Source organism: Alosa pseudoharengus, unplaced genomic scaffold, assembly GCF_046254945.1.
Source record: "Alosa pseudoharengus isolate Yale_2024_CS ecotype anadromous, Long Island Sound unplaced genomic scaffold, YU_APseudo_1.1 YU_APseudo_1.1_scf_16, whole genome shotgun sequence".
In the NCBI taxonomy this organism is placed as follows: domain Eukaryota; kingdom Metazoa; phylum Chordata; class Actinopteri; order Clupeiformes; family Clupeidae; genus Alosa; species Alosa pseudoharengus.
In genome coordinates, this window is record NW_027468630.1 from 37,143,777 (window position 1) to 37,163,698 (window position 19,922).

The 19,922-nt window shown below is 41.1% G+C and overlaps 1 protein-coding gene across 1 annotated transcript in view; it reads left to right on the forward strand.

Moving 5' to 3' along the window:
• Positions 1-19,922, forward strand: part of LOC143125302 (transient receptor potential cation channel subfamily M member 1-like) — a 186,616-nt gene that overhangs the window by 121,943 nt on the left and 44,751 nt on the right. Inside the window, exons 18-19 of the mRNA XM_076286642.1 lie at positions 2,160-2,291; positions 2,453-2,584. Of these exons, the coding sequence (XP_076142757.1) occupies positions 2,160-2,291; positions 2,453-2,584 (264 nt within the window). The remainder of the gene's footprint in view (positions 1-2,159; positions 2,292-2,452; positions 2,585-19,922) is intronic.

A 19,922-nucleotide genomic window follows, 5' to 3' on the forward strand; every position in this document is an offset into this window, starting at 1 on the left:
CGTCACACCGGTGTGACGGTACTCCTTTAAGGGTTTTTAAAAGTGCATTGTTTGAAATTGGAATACAATAAATATGCTGCCTGTATATCTTTTATTTTATTATTGGTTTACAAAAGTTAGGCTACATGAAGCAAGGACTTCTGGGAATTTCAAAACCGAATGCGTCTACTACCTTCAGCACGGGGAATTGCCGATCTAGCATGCCTTGATCCTCGGAATTTTCCCGTTATAAAAGCTAATAAACGGCCCCCAAATGCACTTCGAAACATAAGAGAATGTCTGCTTAAATTTAGTGAAGGTGCTACCGTTGAAAATCTACAGTCGGAATTGACACATCTCGCCATGCACTGGGACAGCCTGAAAAAGTCTCCTCTAAACGAGTAGGCCTATACAGTCAAAGCGTCGGACTTGGATGATGCCGCGGAGATAGGAAGATACAGAAATAAACCTGGTGAGCAAGAAATGTGCTACCTGCAAAAATTGTGCAATCTGTTGCTATTTCCTTCTCGAGCAGTTAAACCTCTTTACCTGTGCCTACAACTATATATGGTTAGCAAATGAATTCCTACTAACACTGTCATGTAGCCTACTCAAGTGCCATGCAAACGGAGTTTTTCCACTCTTAAATTCATCAAGAATCGCCTAAGGACACGATTGTCACAGGATTTGGAGGCCTTTATGCTGATGGCGACAGAGAAAGAGGTCCTAATGCATGACGTTACTTAAGACACGTTTGTGGAGCGGCTGCTCTGATGGGTTTCCCGTTGATCAACAAAACTACATTCGCACTACGAACTACATACAGCAGCCATGGGGCAGAAGACGCTTGGTGCCACAACGTTATAAACTTGACTTAAATAGTCGGCTGCTGTAAGCTACAATCGTAATTTTTTATATACCCCTGGTCCCCTGTTGTCTCAATGATAATAGCATCTCATTTCAGGCTATATTTCAGAGTTTGCCATTCATTTGCATTAACATTTGTCATTTTTGGCGAAGACATGCATTCCTTTAGGGATATTGAACATATTGAACATTCTCTAACCATCGTGATTTCGAATTGGTGCAATTTTCAGCACAAAAACGTATTTTGTTCTTTTCATGGAGAGCACTGTTCTATGCTGCTTTCTGCCTCTTGCGCACGCATGTTTTCGTGACGTTACATATAAATCCATGTATTCTAGGCTATTCTTTTTTCATTTTCATATTTCATATTGCATTCATTTTTTTTGGAGGTTTGCATTGATATATCCATGTTCTTGGTTCAGTCTTTATGCATATTAAAAGTTAGAGTTCATCACCAATGGGGCTACAAACGTGTTATGTCCGTGCATGTGAAGTTATATCTGTGTGTTTCGAGCACATGCATTCGCGTGCATGCACGTCCTCGTGTGGGCCGTTGGTTGGTGAAAATGCCAGGGCCGTTTTTTAATCCCAGTCCGTCACTGGTACCCACTGTAGGTGCATTTTACGCTTCTCCTCCCATCTTTAAACACAAAACTCCCAGTTTCCCCTGACCCTCCTATGAATGCATATGACAAAAATATGCCTCAAGTGGGCGCAAAAGCAATAGTACATCTGCCCCTGAAGCCGTTGAAGCCGTTAAAGTTGAACCATGTTGAACTTTGACCGCAGTGTGCTGTAAATCCAGTGTTTCCCATACATTGACTTATTTGTGGCGGCCCAACATCAATATCAACATTGACCACCACACAATGATTTTCCAGGTTGTACTAAATTGTGCTTAAATCTGGTTAGCATCATAACCACGCTGTGCTAATTTGTTAAAAACTGTTGCATTCAAGTTATTTCTGCAAACCAACCATCACAAATGGAATTCAATTATCCGGGAAACACTGAAATCATAGGTATTTTGTGCTGGGCCGGCCGGGCACAACAAAAATCCTTGGGACATTACCTCAACCAAGAGTAACCTAGCGGCAAGCGCGCACAATGTGAACCCGGTTTTAGTCTCTCACAAGTATAGATGTGCACTCTATAAGCCTGTGTGGACAAATTATGACACTTATGAAATTTTAATGAAAATGACATTTCTGAAAAGATAATATTTGACATGTAATGATTTTCATTTTTAGCCTTTTCTAGGCATGCTGTATTAAGATATACCAAAAAGTAATGTGTCAGTATTTTTTTTACAGGTGATCCTGGGTATTGTGTTTCCACCATACATTTTGCTCCTGGACTTCCGCCTTGGAGATGATATAGCCTACCAACATTACAGTTTGTCTGAAGAAAAGAAAGACACAGAGGATGACAACAAATTTAGCAAGGTAAATGGCCCAGCAAATTCTCTAATGAGAAAAGTTAGGTATTAGTGTAAGTAATGCAATGTATTTCAAGGCCAAAATGTTTCTCTTTTGATTCATGATTGAAGAATGAAGAGCCTTTTTTCACTGGTCATAAGGGTCTTAATGTGCTTATATTCTTTCAGGAAGGGAACACAGATTCTCTTTCTAAGAAGGAGGATGAGGAGAACACTGGTAAGAAGAGAAGGCGTGTCCCCATTGGGAAAAAGATATATGAGTTCTACAATGCGCCCTTCACCAAGTTCTGGTTCAATACTGTGAGTGGTGTTAACTACTATTAGTCCTTCCTCTCTGTCCCTCATGATGTTTGAATGAATCACACTGACTGCTTGAACCTATCCACCACTTTACCAATTCCATCCAGTTTAGCAGTTCTACCTCTTTTCCCTGCTTCTACCACTTTCTCCTCTTAGTACTTTTAGGGCTATATTTTAACTATCTAAAACGCACGATGTGAGGCGGATGGTTTAAATACGTTTACGTTGTGGCCAGGGCAAAATTGCTATCTTAACAGTGTAATAAGTTCACCAGATGCCAGGCACATTGTTCAAAAGGGTTGTTCTTCATGAATAGATGGAAGGATCTCAGAGAACCAAGGCAGAAGCTAGCCATGGCAAACTCTTCAGCCCAATGGAATAAAGAGTTTAATGAAAGTTGATAGTTTAAAAGTTGAATGTAGATAGTTTAAAAGTTGATTATCAGATCATTAAATGAATGTTGATAGACAGATAGTTTAAAGATGTTGATACACATAGTTTAGGGCAGTTCCAGCATTATGGATGTGACAGTTGGACTCATATTGGTAAACAAAATGCCTTAGAGCAGGGGCAAAATTAGTATCAGTGAATTGATTTGCATAACTTTTAATGTAACCTCTGTCCTCTGAATACTGACAAATCCTCAAATTTTATATAATCATTTACATCCTAAAAATACAAGGCATTTTATCAGCGTTATGGATGTGACATGAAATAGACACACTTTTATGAGAGATTACAGGTTTTCTACAAACTCTGTGAATTTTGAAGGAAACTGCCGAAACCGTGATATACTGTATGTAGCATGAAGGACAATTGAATGAACATAAAAAGTCTGTTTTTGAAACTATGTGTCATTTTCGTAATGCATTATGTTGGAAAAACTGCCGTTATGGATGTGACAATGAACCAGTCCTCCACAAACTACATAAAACACATACTTAAGTAGTGAATTTTTATATGAAACAATTGAAATTGTAATTATGAAAAACTAGCAATGAAATTATTGCTTCCTCAGTGCCCATTAAGATCCACAGGAAGAATCAGGACAAGTCAAAAGAAATTTTTACTTTTACTGTCATCATTTTTGGTCAATGATTCCGGGTTACTGAAACACCAGGGAACATGACATTTGTTGGCCACTCCTCCACCCCTAGGCTAAATAACTAGCCCTACCTGAACACACACACACACACACAGACAAGCACATACACACTATACACGCACAAACACCCGCACACACATAAACACACACAGGCACGCAGCTGCGCACACACCCACACATACACACACACACATTTTTATACACAAAAGCAAACTCACACATGCACACACTCATTTACATGCACATGAATTGCAGGAGTATGAGATGGAGACAAATTGACAAGCGTGATTTATTTTTGCGGAGAGAATGTGCAGGACCGAGCAGTGATCATATTTTCTACCACTGTGCGGTACATCTAGTTTATTGCTGGTGTTACTCATGTTACTCTGTGGATATTAGCACTTCAAATGCTGGCATATTGTGTTGTAAACCTTTGTCAATGAGCATCACATTTAAAATTAAACTGTGTTAAACAGATGTGAACGGCAGGCTGAACACATCTGCAACAGTTGCTACGTTAACTCCAGCTGCAAAGTCAGCCATTCTCACCAGCTAACACGATAATCCTGTTACAGTCCAACAGTATGACAATTACATGAAAATAATCGCTCAGATTTTCGTTATTAGACCACTCGAAAATAGGCTATGTCAATCACTGGAGGTATTTTAATATTATGTTTTGTTTTGCTAATGCTGAGGCCTTCCTGTGGTTTTGATCAGCCTAATAATCAATTGTAAACACTAAGGTGAAATGTGTTGCCACCAGAACAGACAGAGGCATTATTATGCCACCAGAACAGACGTTTATCAGCTTTGAGGTAAAATCCAGAGTCTCCAGTCTTGTAAATTTACATTATGTAACATCCATAACGTCACATCCATAACGCACCATTAAAGGTTTTAAAAGTAAGAAAGGGGCACAGTTTGTTAATCATACTTTACATTGATATAAATCAGCTTTGCACAGACACTTTGGACATTGTTGCATCAACACTGTATGTGTAGCATAAACTTTTCCTATATATAAATGTTATGGATGTGACATGGCCATGGAACTTGCTGACTTAAAAACAAAAGCCTTACAAATGTAAAGAGCTGTGCTCTTAAGGCAAACTGAGCATACACATTTCTCTACCATTCCCTTGTTAATCTTAAATTTGTCAAATGATAACAATTTGTTGGAACCTTGAGTCCATTTATCCCCTTTTCAAATATGTATAATATTACCATGTGAAAACTGTTGTTTCTGTATGGTTGCACACCATATTTATGATGTAAAAAGAGTAATTCTCCATGAAATTCAATCAGATCAGTTACAAACAATAAAATATAGACCTAAATGAACATTTTAACAATAGTGCACAACTTTTTTTCCATGGTAAGGATGACCTTTGCATGGAATTGCCCTTTAATGAATGTTGATAGTTTAAGATACCGGTAGTTTAAAAGTTGTTGACAGACAGGTAGTTGATACACCTAGTTTAATGAATCTTGATAAGCGCCAAAAATTTGCAAAATTGCACCAAACAACAACACTGATTAAAACTGATGATGGATCCAAGTATGGTGTCAAATCTCATTTGTACTCTCAACCACTATATGACCGACATCCAGAACTTCAATTCAAGCCCAAATACAATATGACAAGCAAAGTCTAGAACAGGGGTGTCAAACATACGGCCCGCGGGCCGGATGCGGCCCGCTAGATGGTTTAATCCGGCCCAGACATGTAGAGAATAAATTTCTGACGATGTCAAAAAAAAAAAAAAATCTCTAGCCCATTCCTGTGAGGAGTTATGAATTTTCAAAGAAATAACCGAAATGCTCAATTCAGCCGCTAGGCGCAGCCAAAAAACAAAAAAGTTTGACTGGTGCTGTGCTGTCAGTTTGGCTACATTGTCGGGAGAAAAGCAGGCGTTGCGACAAAATTCAGAGACAAAGTGCAGCCTGCAAACGGAGGACAAGATGTTTGGGCATTTTATTGTATTTTGCACCAGGAAGTGTTGTGTTGTAAAACACTAAACTTGGATCATGTTAAAGTGTGGTTGTGCAAACTGTAAATTTAATCAGGTCGCGAGGTCTGACTCACTGTCAGTTTGACTGTTTTCTCAGTGATAATGGCATTCTGTCTGGCTTACCATACCACGCTGTAGTACGGTGGTTAACCCGAGGTGCCGTACTCAAGCGTTTCTTTGAACTACGAGAGGAAATTGGACAGTTCTTGGAGAAAAAAGGCAGACCAGTAGCAATTTAAATGCCCGGAATGGGGGCAGGATCTGGCCTTTATGGTGGATAGCCTATTACACAGCACCGCCACCTAGCCTACAAATATATTTGATCTGATGTAACCTAATCGTATCAGTTGATCGTATTGCTCATGCACTGCTAACTTATGTTTGTTAAATTCATTTTATTTTTCATACATTTGCACATTTACATTTTAAGGCAGGATGTTAACTTTCTTCATAGCTCTCACTTGAGTTTAGTGTGGTGAGTTGGTTCAGGTGGTCAGATGTAAAAATGTAGGCCTATCCACTCAACTATAAAAATAAACCAGTTGTTTATGAGAGTGAAATGCATTTTATTTCAATTTAATTGGCCTCTCTCTGAATAAATGTGTAATAATCTAATATATCCCTTGTGATTATGTAGGCTACAAATGTAGGCTGAAGCATAAAGCATAGCCTACTGAAAAAAACTAAGCTGGAGATTTGGAGTTGTCAAAGAATGTTTTGCAATTATTTCACTGGTCCGGCCCACTTGAGATCAGATGGGCTGTATGTGGCCAATGAACCAAAATGCGTTTGACACCCCTGGTCTAGAAGACGTAGAGAATCACACATGAAAAACACAGAGAAGATGTGCATGTTTGTATTGACGCAGAAAGACAATAGTTTTGCCCAAATTGCAGCAGAAACATAGCCTGGCCCCACCCTCCTAGATCTTTTAGGGAGATCTAGGCCCCGTCTACACGGAGACGCTTTTTAGGTTAAACGCACCGGTTTTGCTTCGTCTTGGCCGATCGTCCAAACGAATCCTGTAAACACACTGTCAGTGACGCGAGAGAACTAGTCAGAAGTTAGGCTATTAGGGAAGTGCGGTGTAAGTTTAAATTAATTTGTGCGTAGTGCAAGTGTCATTCATTTATTTTACATGTCTTACAACATAAATACATGCATCCACAGTCTAGTGAAGTCAGATATGAGCATACAAAGACGCTTAGAACTCATGTTAAGCCGATGGTAGTGCACTAAATGCGAATGCGTGATTTGATGCAGGCAAAAGTATTGACTGTTACTAACGAAGGTATTATAGCAATATTATAAGGAATACCCTAGAACTTGGGTAGGCCTAGCGTTTAGTAGCCTATGCAATTGCGGTGATAGCCTAAACTAATGTGAATCGCGGACTATCCTACAACCAAATAAAGTAAAGGAGATTATTTGTACCTGCGTTAGCCAAATAAAGGACGGGACTGCACCCTTCACAAACCGTAAAAATTAAGTTTATTAGTTTTACAGTTGACTACAGTTGACAGTTCACCATCAGTCCACACAAACAGTTCTGGTTTCCTTGCACTAGCCATTTCGTCGTAGCCTATTCTGCAAGCTTTGGTCAATTTCTGTAAAGAAACAGTGCCACCTATAGGCCTGGGATATGAAGTAACGTGTTGAGTCATGTTGAGATGGATCCGTTTGGACGCAAATATTCTTGATATGGTTCTAGGGAAGACGGAGAAAAAAAAGATTGGTTTGGTACGTGTGGACTAGGCCCTAGTCTGGAGCACCACAGTTCATAACCGTTTCCGTTTATTAGTTTAGGCAAAGTAGGAAGTAACCAGTGTTGTAAGTAACTTACAACCATAATGTAAGTAACTTACAACACTGCTAAGTAACGTGTTACAGTAACGTAACTACTTTTTCAGGTAAAAAGTAGTGTAACACGCTACTACTGGAAATTTGGTAACGTAACGTAGTTCTTTTTTCAAATCAGCACAACGTTACTTTTCCCAGGGACAGATTTGACAGTGACGCTGCTTTCTCAGCTGCACGCTTGCACAATAGGCACGAGCTCCACATGGCAGCCTACGTGACAAGAGGCTGGTAGCATGAAGTGCAATCATAGCTCCACACGGTACGTGACAGAGGCTGGTGGCAATGAAGAGCAATCATAGCAAGCGAGACGCAGCCAATGCTAACTTATTATTTTAAGTCGTCCGGAATTTTTTTATGGTTAATCCTTTTTTAAACGGTGATGTTTCACCTCAGGGTCATCTGTGACCCTGTGATGCCATTCTCCATTAGGGTGCCATCCATAATGCTTTTCCATCTGTTCAGCGACGAGGCATCTTGTACTTGAAAGTATTTAGTTCATTACATTCATGGCCTGTATCACAGTGACGATAAAATAGTCAGAACTTAACCTGGATGGAATCAGATAGCTGGAATTGTTTTTATACATCCACTTGGGTACTTAAATCTCAAGGGCACACCAAAACCAGCCTTAGGTTTTTGTGCCATCCTTGTCTGCAACTCATGTATGGCCTGGATGAAAAAAAAAATCCCCCATTACATTAACAATGCAATGCGAATCATAGAAATTGCAAAAGTTTAGTTGCTTCAATGGATTAACTGTAAAGCTTTTGGCAGGTACATAATTCCTGTACAGCAGGAGCTAAGTTAGCAAGTTAGCTCTGGGGTAGCAAAAATCAAAGTGTGTCTCCTTTACGTACCGGAGATCACAGTATCAACTCAAAGGCAGAGGACAAAAGTGTGTTTGGGAAATCGTCTGCATTTTAGACTTTTTCAACCCCGTTTAACAGTTGCAATAATTCAAAATCCCCATGTTATTCTCCCATAGGAAAAATCGCCAGATACCGGATCTCAAAAATGGCAGCTTTTTTGTAGGCGAACTTCAGAGGTCTATTGATACAAGCAAGGTTGGACCAATCTGGACACACGTTATAGGCCCAAATATCAAGATAACTTTGGGGTATACTCAACATGTTCCAGGTTCCTCGGTTCCTCCCAAGACTACATAATTGATCAAATGTGTCAAAACCCACATTATATCTTTTCTTTGTCAGTAGACAAGGACTGTTTGTACTCTATGTCTTGCTGATGACGTATGTCGCACCAGACTTCCAGGGGGATTCCTCACAATTTTTTGCTAAAACATTTCAAACATTCTCCAATGTATAAAAGTGCATATGTAGCAGAGGCGACCTGAGCTAGCATGCTAGTTGCGCGTGGTAAATCCTCACACCCCTAACCTTAAGAACGCTTCTAACCACGAAAGGAGCCTGGGCTTTTCGGCTCAGTGGTTAGAGCTTTCGACTCCCATGCCGGTGTGTTGAGGTGGCAGGTTCAAGGGCCGAGAGCGTTGATAAGGATTACCTCTATTTCCTCCACTTCAGTTAGATCAACAAACATATCAGGGATTCTCTGATGTGAAGACCTTTAAAACACAATGATTATTATTTTATTTAAAAAATATATTTATATGTAATGTAATTCAATAAGCCTGATTATTATCCTTTTTTGTTATGTTATTCTTTTGAGCTGATTACCAACAAAATTGTTCGTTATTTCAATACATTTCACTTCTATGACCCTGGAAGTCATCTTACATTTCATATGTGTAACACATACTGGCAGGGCGGCAAATTATCTTTTAAATCATCAAAAATAATCTCCTTGCTGCAATTGAGACATTTCTCCTTCGGCCCTGGCCCTGGAGAATTTAAAAAATAGACCGGTATTATTTGTTTTGGGTTGCCTAGCAACATAAGTGACTTTGCTTATTTTTGTGAAGAAAAATGATCTACATATATAACAACTTTGCAAAATAATTAAGGATACAGGTTCTTACAATGTTATGACTTGTTTAAATGTCCTTGTAATTAATTTGATGTATGCTTGCGGTGTTGTTGCTAAGCACTGTTTAGAAGTTTCTAGCATTGTTAGCTAATGTCCCCGATATTACAGCTCCTTATGGAGGCCACGCAGCGGTGTTTGAGACTGGGGAAAAGCCTTGGGCCAGCCCCGGTCCGTAATAGCCATAAGTCTTCTCTGTTTACTTTCCTAAACACAGTGGGTCAAGGATTTTGTACTTCCCTAGGGCATGCGTGCACATAGCCTTAGCATAGCCATAGCATAGCCTGTGGTTAGCGTATTTTCTGTTCTGGGGGGGGGTAACGTGTCTCTCAGGGGTGCATCTTATTGTGGCACAAGGTGCTAACTACTAGACAAAATGGCCTCCCAAGCCTGCTGGTCTTGCTTGACATCTGCATACCCCACCTGCTTAGGGGATGACAGACATGAGAGAAGATTTGGAGAACCCTTGCATGGCTGTGCTGGATCTCCCTTTGGGGGAGCATGCATGTAGGGCAGAGAGTTTGAAGCAGTCTGAATGTTCAGGAGCTCCTCCTCCGCTGCCCGTAGTCAGGGATGACAGACAGGGTGCTGGAGCACACAGCCAGCTCTGTGGCGCCTGCCTCTAAGAGGCGACGGGAAGGGGCCCGCGTACCCCAAGAGAAATCGCATTGTGAGATTTTAGCTGCTATAAAGGGTCTCTCAGAGAGACTAGGTATGATGGAGGCACGGCACCTGCCTACAGGCAGTGGTTCCAATGCACCTGCCCTACGACTGGCTGATCTGTGCCCCAGATCACAGCCAAGTGATGTGAGACACACAGAGGTCATTCGGCATACATGTGCAGAACCTGGGATTCAGGGTGAACCTGGAAAAGAGCAACCTCATTCCCACACAGGATACAACGTTTGTGGGGTTGCATCTTAATTCAGTTGCAATATACGACTCGCTCACCCTTCAGAGGGTGTTGAAGCTTTTAACTCTAGGAAGACAGTTCCGTCTTGGCAGAAGACTCAGGATGACCCAGATTCAGAGGTTGCTAGGAACCATATCTGCAGCAACAGCGGTGGTTCCATTGGGTCTCCTCAGGCCTCAATCGTTGCAGAGATGGCTGAGTGCGTTCGGCCTTCATCCAGGTCGAGACAGGCTTGTGAAACTGAGGGTCACGGACATTCCTTTGCGCACTGCATCCATGGAAAGACAAGGCTCTGTTAGCTCGGGGAGTCCCACTAGGGCACATCCCATCACGCATGATGGTCAGTACGGGATGTTTGGAACCCCTCTTGGAGGGGCGAGCATATAAATGTGCTAGAGCTGAAGGTGGTCCATCTGGCCCTGGTGGAACTTCTTCCCTTCGCTGCCTCCAGGTAGCCAGGGAGCTGCTGATGTGGGCCTTTGTCCATCTAGCATCTCTGAGAGCAGTGTATATTCCAGGAGTGCAGAATCGAGCAGCAGACCTCCCGTCCAGGACAGGCCCCTCCTGGGCAAGTGGAGACTGGATCCAGATGTGAAATCTCAGCTGTGGTCTCGATTCGGCAGAGCCCAGGCCGACCTGTTTGCATCATCAGAGACGACTCACTGCGACAGGTGGTTTTCATTGGGGGACCACGCCAGTCAGGGCAGATCTCTTGTCTCAGATAGACGGACAGATCTGGCACCCCAAGCCAGCAATTTTACAACTGTGGGCATGGCCACTGCTCAGCCCCTCCCTCAGGAGTTAGATGAGGCAGTTATGCAAACCATACGGAGTGCCAATGGAGAGTCTTCTCAAACTGGTGATAAACAGTTAGTCCCAGCCACATGTGCGGTGCAGCAGCTATCTCTTTCTTGCATCAGCCAGTTGATGGACTCACAATAGGGAGACATCCCTTAGTCTCTCAATTCATTAAAGGGGCATGCCGCCTCTGGCCGGGCAGAGCGCTAAGAGCTCCATCATGGGACCTTCCCACGGTGCTGCGCTCACTGACACTAGCCCCATATGAGCCGTTAGACCAAGCTGACCTTAGGTTTCTCACACAGAAAACAGTGATCCTCTTGGCAATCTGTTCAGCCAAACGGGTCAGTGAGTTACATGCTCTTTCTGTCAGTGAGCAATGTCTTAGATGAAAGGTCGACTACACTGGGGTGTCACTATGGCTGAATCACTCTTTCCTTCCAAAGGTCGTGAATCCTCAGACAGTGAACCAGGTGATTGAGATCAACTCCTTCCATACAGCATACAGAGCCTGCTGTCAGGGTTGATGACCTGAACTTGGAAAGTCTGTGCCCTATAAGGGCATTAAGGATTTAGATGACATGTACTCATTCGCTGAGACACTCCCACTTACAGCTGTTCATCTGTTATGGTGGAAGTAAACGTGGCAATCCTGTATCCAAACAGCACCTGTCACATTGGGTGACACCATTTCCCAGGCCTATGCAGTCTGAATCTTTCCGCTCCTGGTAACCTGGTGGCACACTCTACAAGAAGTATGGCTACCTTGTGGGCTGCTCTGAGGGTGTAGTGGAGATCTGTGCAGCTTCTTCATGGAGCACACCCTGCACATTTGCCTGATTTTATAGGGTTAATGTGGCAGCTTCTTCTCCACTGAGCTCAGTGGTGCTTTCTGCTGCACAGGGGATGTAAAGGCACAAAGCACTTTATTCCTCGCAACCCTGATGGCATGAGTCATCAGTCTGAGGGAGGTCGAAATAGATCGTAAGTTATGTCCATAGCTATGGATCTATGAGACCGACGACGTCACCATCTCTTGTTGCACGGAACGAGCTGAGGTGTTCCAGGCAAAGAGGAAGTGGCTTGTTCACCCGGATGTTCATATAGACAGTGAGCCAAGGCAGTGACATGGCGTTGTTGTCATTAGGTCTCGCGGAAAGGTAGAAGGATGGCAGCATTCAAGGTGTAGAGTCTACAGACAGTGGAAGGGAAGAGTCCAGGAACCGTGATTTAATTGTAGTTTCAGGATGCATTTTTAAGGCATTTAGTATGGCATTAAAAGATAATGATCAGACATATTGATATTGTCTACCGATAAGTCAGTGACTTCCAGACATGTGGACTCGAGTCACATGACTTGGACTCGAGTCAGACTCGAGTCATGATTTTATTGACTTCAGACTCGACTTGATAAAATTCAGAATGACTTGCGACTCGACTTGGACTTGAATACTATTCACTCGAGACTTGACTCGGACTTTGCCTCTTTGACTTGTAATAACTTGACATGTCTCGAGTCAAAAAATACATTCCCTGATCGTGGACCAGTCACTCCAGAGATGCTTTCACTTCCGCAACGAAAAAACAAAACACATAATGGACACAAACAGGCAGAGCACAGTGATGAGTGCTGCTGTTACCACCACACGAATCACGCACTGTGTGTAGGGCACCAAGAGACAGAGGAAGGACCAATATTAAATAAATATTAGCTTTACTGCAAACTGATTTGCATTCTTGTTAGAGAACGTTTACAATGTCAAAATGCACCAACAGCATGTTACATAAAGATGACACTTTTCGGGTCCTCTCCATTAAGATCCAACTTGAACGTATGCTAGCCTACTCCATTTAATTGAGAACGCGTCTTAGCGCGCAAGAAAGGGAGAGAAAACAAGTGGCAGGTTCCAGCTGGCTTGTCATTGTTGATGATGATTGATATCTCCTTTTAAATATAAGAAACGTATAAAGGGAAATCATGAAGGAAATAAAGACGAGATTAGAGGAAATTGCAGATTTATCTGGTTCTCACTACTGTTAAACTGTGACATCCAGCCAGGGCACTTTTGCACTCACTGTGATTTGGAAAATGGACAAGAATATGATAGATAGATAGATAGATAGATAGATAGATAGATAGATAGATAGATAGATACTTTATTGATCCTCAAGGGGAAATTCAAGGGTCTCAGTAGCATACAGACATAACACACAACATGCACTTCAGCAGAAATGGTAAACATAAGTATAAGTATGAACATATAACTAAACTCCACTGTACAATAAAGACAGTAGAAGATAAGAAAGATAAGAAAACTAACAAAACTAAATACTAAATACACTATATAAGTTAAATTGAGAAAGTCCAATGTGCTTGAGGGTGATCAAGCATAAGACGCTTGTAGTGACAGGGCCGGGACTGGTGAGGTGCTAAAGGGAGTGAGTGTCATGGTGAAGGTGCAAACAGTAGTCCAACCATAGTCCTTAGTTATGTGTGCCTGGCAAGGTGCTCAAGAGAGTGAGTGTCATGGTGAAGGTGCAAAAAGTAGTCCAACATTAGTCCAACAGTGCAAGTCAAGTCAAGTCAGTTTTATTTGTATAGCGCATTTAACGTGCACAGAGTGCAACCCAAAGCGCTCCACATAGCCTATAGGCTAAGACATTGTCATTGACACATAGACTAACAAAGACAATAGCGGACGGAGCGGCGTAGTCGCCAGCGTACCCGTGACACCAAGACATAGAACTACATTTAAGAAATAACAAACGCAAAAGATGCCGGACGGAGCGGCGTAGTCGCCAGCTAGCGTACCCGTGACACCAAGACATACAAGACAGACAACAAACAAATTAATAAATAAAATAGGAGAGTAAAGTATAATGTAGACAAGGTAAAATAAAAAACTATTTCAGTGCAAGAACAGGTTGAGGTAATAGGGTTATAGCCAATCATTCATCCAGTATTGTATCAGAAGCCTGACCGCAGCCATTGATCATGTGTGCTAATATAGCATTAAAAACATGAAAAACAGTGTAGCAGTAAAACAGTAGTGAAAACATTAGGCTGTGTACAATAGTAAAACAGTAGTAAAGCAGTAGTGGGCAGTCAGTACTAAAAAAAACATGGACATGGAGAGGGTGGAGAGGCAGACAGACTAAGCAGAGAAGTCTATCTCTCCTCTTCCCTTTAGTGAGGCATTGAACAGTTCAATGGCCCTAGGAACAAATGACTTCCTCAGCCTTTCAGTTGTGCATGGCAGTGAGCGAAGTCTCCAGCTGATCAAGCTCTTTTGGTTTTTGATAGTGCTGTAGAGCGGATGACATTCATTGTCCAAGATGTTGATCAGTTTCTTTAGGGTCCTTTTGTCAGTGATGCACTCCAGTTCAGCTCCCACTACAGAGCCAGCCTTCCTTACCAGCCTATCAAGTAGCCCAGCATCCTTCTACTTTGTGCTTCCTCCCCAGCATACCACTGCATAGAAGAGGGCGCTGGCCACAACAGACTGATAGAACATCAGAGGAGCTTGCTGCACACATTGAAGGACCGCAGCCTCCTCAGGAAGTACAGCCTGCTCTGTCCTTTCTTGTAGAGTGCATCAGTGTTGGCTGACCAGTCCAGTGTATTGTCCAGGTGGAGACCCAGATACTTGTAGGTGTTTACTTCCTCCACATTGATCCCATCAATGGAGACTGGTAGCAGAGCGGGCTTAGACCTTTGGAAATCCACCACCATCTCCTTGGTCTTTGAAGTGTTTAGTTGAAGGTGATTGAGTTTGCACCACTGCACAAAGTCCTCCACCAGGCTCCTGTACTCCTCCTCTTGCTCGTCCCTGATACACCCCACAATTGCAGTATCATCAGAAAACTTCTGCATGTGGCATGACTCGGTGTTGTAGCAGAAGTCAGATGTGTACAGGGTGAACAGGACTGGAGAGAGCACAGTTCCCTGTGGCGATGAAGAGTTGTCTTTGCCTTTCTGTAACGGAACTGGTGAGTCTTGAAGTCTTCAATAATTCATTTACATGAAGCACATGATATTATGCCGATTGAAACGCATTCCACGTAGCTAGGTGGCTACTGGCTACCAGGCTCATAATTCACTTTTAATTGCAAACAAGGCAAGGCAAGGCAGATTTATTTATATAGCGCATTTCATACAATAAGAGCATTTCAATGTGCTTTTACAGATGCTAAGGAACAGTTTATCAGAAAAACAAGATAAAAAGTTAAAGCAAGATGAAGAATAAAATATAAATAGAAGATCAAATGCTGGGTAGAAAACAAGGGTAAAAGATAAATAGTCAAATAAAGGATAAAAAGAAGATAAAATCCAAAAGATAAGAAGTAAATAGTCAAATTCAAGATAAAACAAACAATAAAAATAAATAAATAAATAAAATAAAAAAACTTTTAAAAATTTAGTAATTTTAATATGCATCATTAAAAAGCTTTGTCTTAAGTCTGTTTTTAAAAACAGAAACCGTTGGAGCATCTTTAATTTCATCAGGTTGTCTGTTCCAAAGTTTAGCTGCATACACACTAAAAGCTGCTTCACCACATTTGGTTTTAGTGGTGGGCTCCATTAAAAGTTTTTTGTTTTGTGACCTGAGTGGTTTATTTGGGATATACTGTTTGAACAGGTTGTGTATGTAATTTGGGCCAATGCCATTAAATGCTTTAAAAACAAGAAGTAATACTTTAAAATCAATTCTGTAACTGACTGGAAGCCAGTGTAAGGACCTTAAGACTAGAGTAATATGCTCGCTTCTTTTTGTTTTTGTTAGAATTCTAGCAGCTGCGTTTTGTAATTGCTTTATTGTCTTTTTTGGAAGTCCGGTTAAGAGGGCGTTGCAGTAGTCAAGCTGGCTTGTAATAAAGGCATGGACAAGTTTTTCTAAGTCCTTTGCTGACATGAGATTCTTTAATTTTGCAATATTCTTCAAGTGAAAGAAAGCTGATTTACTGATTGATATTAAAATTCAGATTGCCATCAATAATAACACCAAGGTTTCTAACAACATCCTTTGCCTTAAGTCCCTTTGTCTCAAGCAGAGTAGTAATCTTGAGTTTCTGTTCCTCTTTGCCATATATAATGACTTCAGTTTTATCTGAATTTAGCTGAAGCGAAGCTAGCGAAGCGGTCATATAGGGATTGTCAAAGTTTTTTTTTCTTTTTTTTTCCTCGTCATCTACTTCCTGAATTTTTGGTCAACGATACCCGGGACACCGAACCTCCGGGGCACATGAAATTTGGTGGGTATGTAGCCCCACTAGACTTTTTCGGAAAAATTTCGTTTCGTCCCCGGGGGCCACTCCCCCCCCGTGCTGGGCCCCCCGAACCGCAAAAAAAGCAGTTTTTCCTAAATAACTACCTGAACTGTGGCACTGAGGATGAAGAATCTTTTATGGTATGTTGGTCTCAAGGGCCCACATCAACCTGGCCTATAATCACTCATTTGTGATTTGCACCCCCCCGGTAAAAAATGAAAATGCAATATTATTCTGCTTTAATCGCCCATATCTTCAGTTAAGATGTTCAGAACTGCACCAAATTGTATGTGTATGATTGACCTGGCATTCTCTCGTAGAATTTCATCCATGGGGGGGTCTAAAAAAAATTATGTTATGTGTACATTTAGTGACTGTACACTCATTGGCCTGTAGATGGCGGTGCACACATATACACATGCACACACACACAGGCACCCACATACTATCGGTATTAGAACGGCCGATACATAATTACAAATTCAGTAGGATTAAAATAAAGCTAAAATAAATATTCATCATCATGGCTGCATTTCCAGTATTGGCGATAAGTAGTCGTTTGTCCACTAGATGGCGCATCGTTGCAGTGAGACGTAATTTTGTTGGAAGTTAAAAGTGAGTTGGAAAAAACAATGGACGCTTCCTACAAGGACTAGTTTACCGCAGAGAACGTCTAATAAGGATAGGACGATGTTCACATGAAATGTAATTCCCATTTCTTCTTGAAGCCGAAATAAATCTGAGGATGTTTATCGAACATGCTTGGTTTTTACTGCAGGTACGTTAATCTTATAATATCAATAAGGACCTAGGTAATGTACCTTTAGCGTTGGTTGAGTGATGGAGGCCAATTTGATTGATTGCATTTGTAGAAAACTATAAATGCGGTTATACCAAGCAAATTGATAGCAGCACTGTAATTGTATCTTTCGACTGTCATTTGTTGCACGTGCTACAAAAATCATTCTGTGCAATGGAAGATTTACCAACGTTACACCGGTCTGATACAGAGCTGCGTGAATTTTATTACAACTTTTCGCCACGATATGGCAGTTTAAGTCCGCTTAATACTGTAATTGGCGTAAGCCATTGGTTTCCAAAGGAGATTTTATTTGTGTCGCCAGCATAGCCTATTGACAATTTATGTTGTAAATAGGCCAACCTTATAAGCCTACCTGTAGCTTAGGGAAGCTAACAGCTTTCTATTAGGATCTAGTTTGTTAGTTACAGTTTTGTCATAACTCCCTGATGCATTTCTGCATTTAGAATAGCCAGAGCGTGGATATCTCAATCGGAAAATTAAACAATATCGGGCGCCTATGGACTAGGCTGGGTGAACCCAGCCTGATCTGCCCGCTTTTTATTTTTTGATTTCTTAAAAGATTGAGCTTGGTCTGGTGACTAGCCATGGACCTCAGTTACACAATGCAAGGGAACATGAATCAGCCTATATTTGCACGAACAATAACGGACAACAGCTCTTCAACTTTGTCCCGTTAAAATGTGTATGAACAGTCTAGCGACGCATTTCATCAAGGCACATGTGGACATGTCAGTTATTTGCACCACTGGTTAGATGTAAAACAGCATTTCGTTTCAGACTACTGTTACTTAATTTGTGCATTAACAATAACGTTTCAGACTACTGTTACTTAATTTGTGCATTGACAATAAAGTATCACATGAACTAAAGATGACTAAAATCTTATGTAGAAGAAGAAACATTCACAAAAAATCCATCCATCCAAAAATGACCTTTGTTTTTGATAGCTGTTGAAAACGGCATGGAACTGACAGATGTTTTTGTTTATAAATAAATAAATAACATTATGCTGATACCTTTTGCTTTTCCCAAATACAATGTAGCCTACAGGTGTAAGTGACCTTTCATCAATCCAGTTGCCATGGATGAACTGCCCTACTTGTGATTGTTTAGAGATTTTAAAGGTTTTATAACAATGCTACATCTTCTTTGGCTATTCTACAATCTATTCACCTTTTCAGCACCAGTAGGCTACTTTCTGTGCAGCCGCACACACACACTCAGGCATGCCAAACAAGCATACACAAAAGTTTCAAGAGTGGGGGATGGAGTAAAATATGGACACAAATTGAAGTGTGATTTCTTTTCGCGGAACGGATGTACAGGACTGAGCGGCGGTCATATTTTGTACCGCTATGCGGTACATCTAGTTTGAAAAAGACATTGACAAAGAGAGTCAAGGGGTGCATAATCATTTGGAGATAGTGCAAGGTAGATTTGAGTGTCATCTGCATAGCTATGATAACACATTGAGTTTTTCCTGATGATCTGGCCAAGTGGGAGCATGTAGAGATTAAACAGTAAAGGGCCTAGGATCGATCCATGAGGAACACCACTGGTTAGGGATACTGGTGTTGAGGTGTAATTCCCTATGGCAACAAAGTAGCTCCTGTCTTGCAGGTAACCACTTTATGACGACACCTGAAAATCCAACCCAGTGCTCCACTCTGTGGAGTAGTATACGGTGGTCAACTGTATCAAATGCTGCACTCAGGTCCAGTAGTACTAGAACAGATGCTTTGCCAGCATCTGTATTTAGACGAATGTAATTTATCACCTTGACCAGGGCTGTTTCGGTGCTGTGATTTGCATGAAAGCCAGATTAAAAGTCATCAAAATAGTTTTGTGATGATAAAAAAGTAGTTAATTGGTTAAAAACAGTTTTTTCAATGATCTTTCCAATAAAAGGTAGATTAGATATTGGTCTGTAGTTGCCTAATATCGAAGGATCCAAGTTATTCTTTTTGAGTAGTGGCTTTACAACTGCATTTTTAAGGGACTTTCAAGGGAAAATGCCACTTTGTAAAGATGTATTTATAATCTGAAGCACATCTGCAGTAATAAGATGCAAGACAGATTTAAAAAAGCTACTGGGTAAGGTATCCAGTTGGGAGGTAGCAGAACTGAGATTTTGAACCGTTTTAATTAGTGTTTCACAGTTGATAGGGCTGAATTCTAACATTTGGTGTATGGGTCAGAAAACAGAAACACAAGAAAAACAGAAAATGTCTAGCAAGCATCATGTCATTACATGCTTTTATTTCTAAAGGAATGAAAGCTGTTTGTGCCAACTTAATATCATGCTTATCATTGTTAATATTGTGCTATACATGTGGCACAAACAATGTTAGTTTGTGGACTAGCCATAGCTATATTTGAATGGAGCTGGTAAAAAAGATCATTAGGAGAATGTGTGGACAGTGGCACACAATGGGCTTAAAGTGACAGTGCACCATTTACAAATGAGTTAAACAGCATCACATGTGTAGTATTTAAGAAATGAATACTTTAAAACAAAATTACTTTGTCATTATTATCATTTAAATAATATAGAA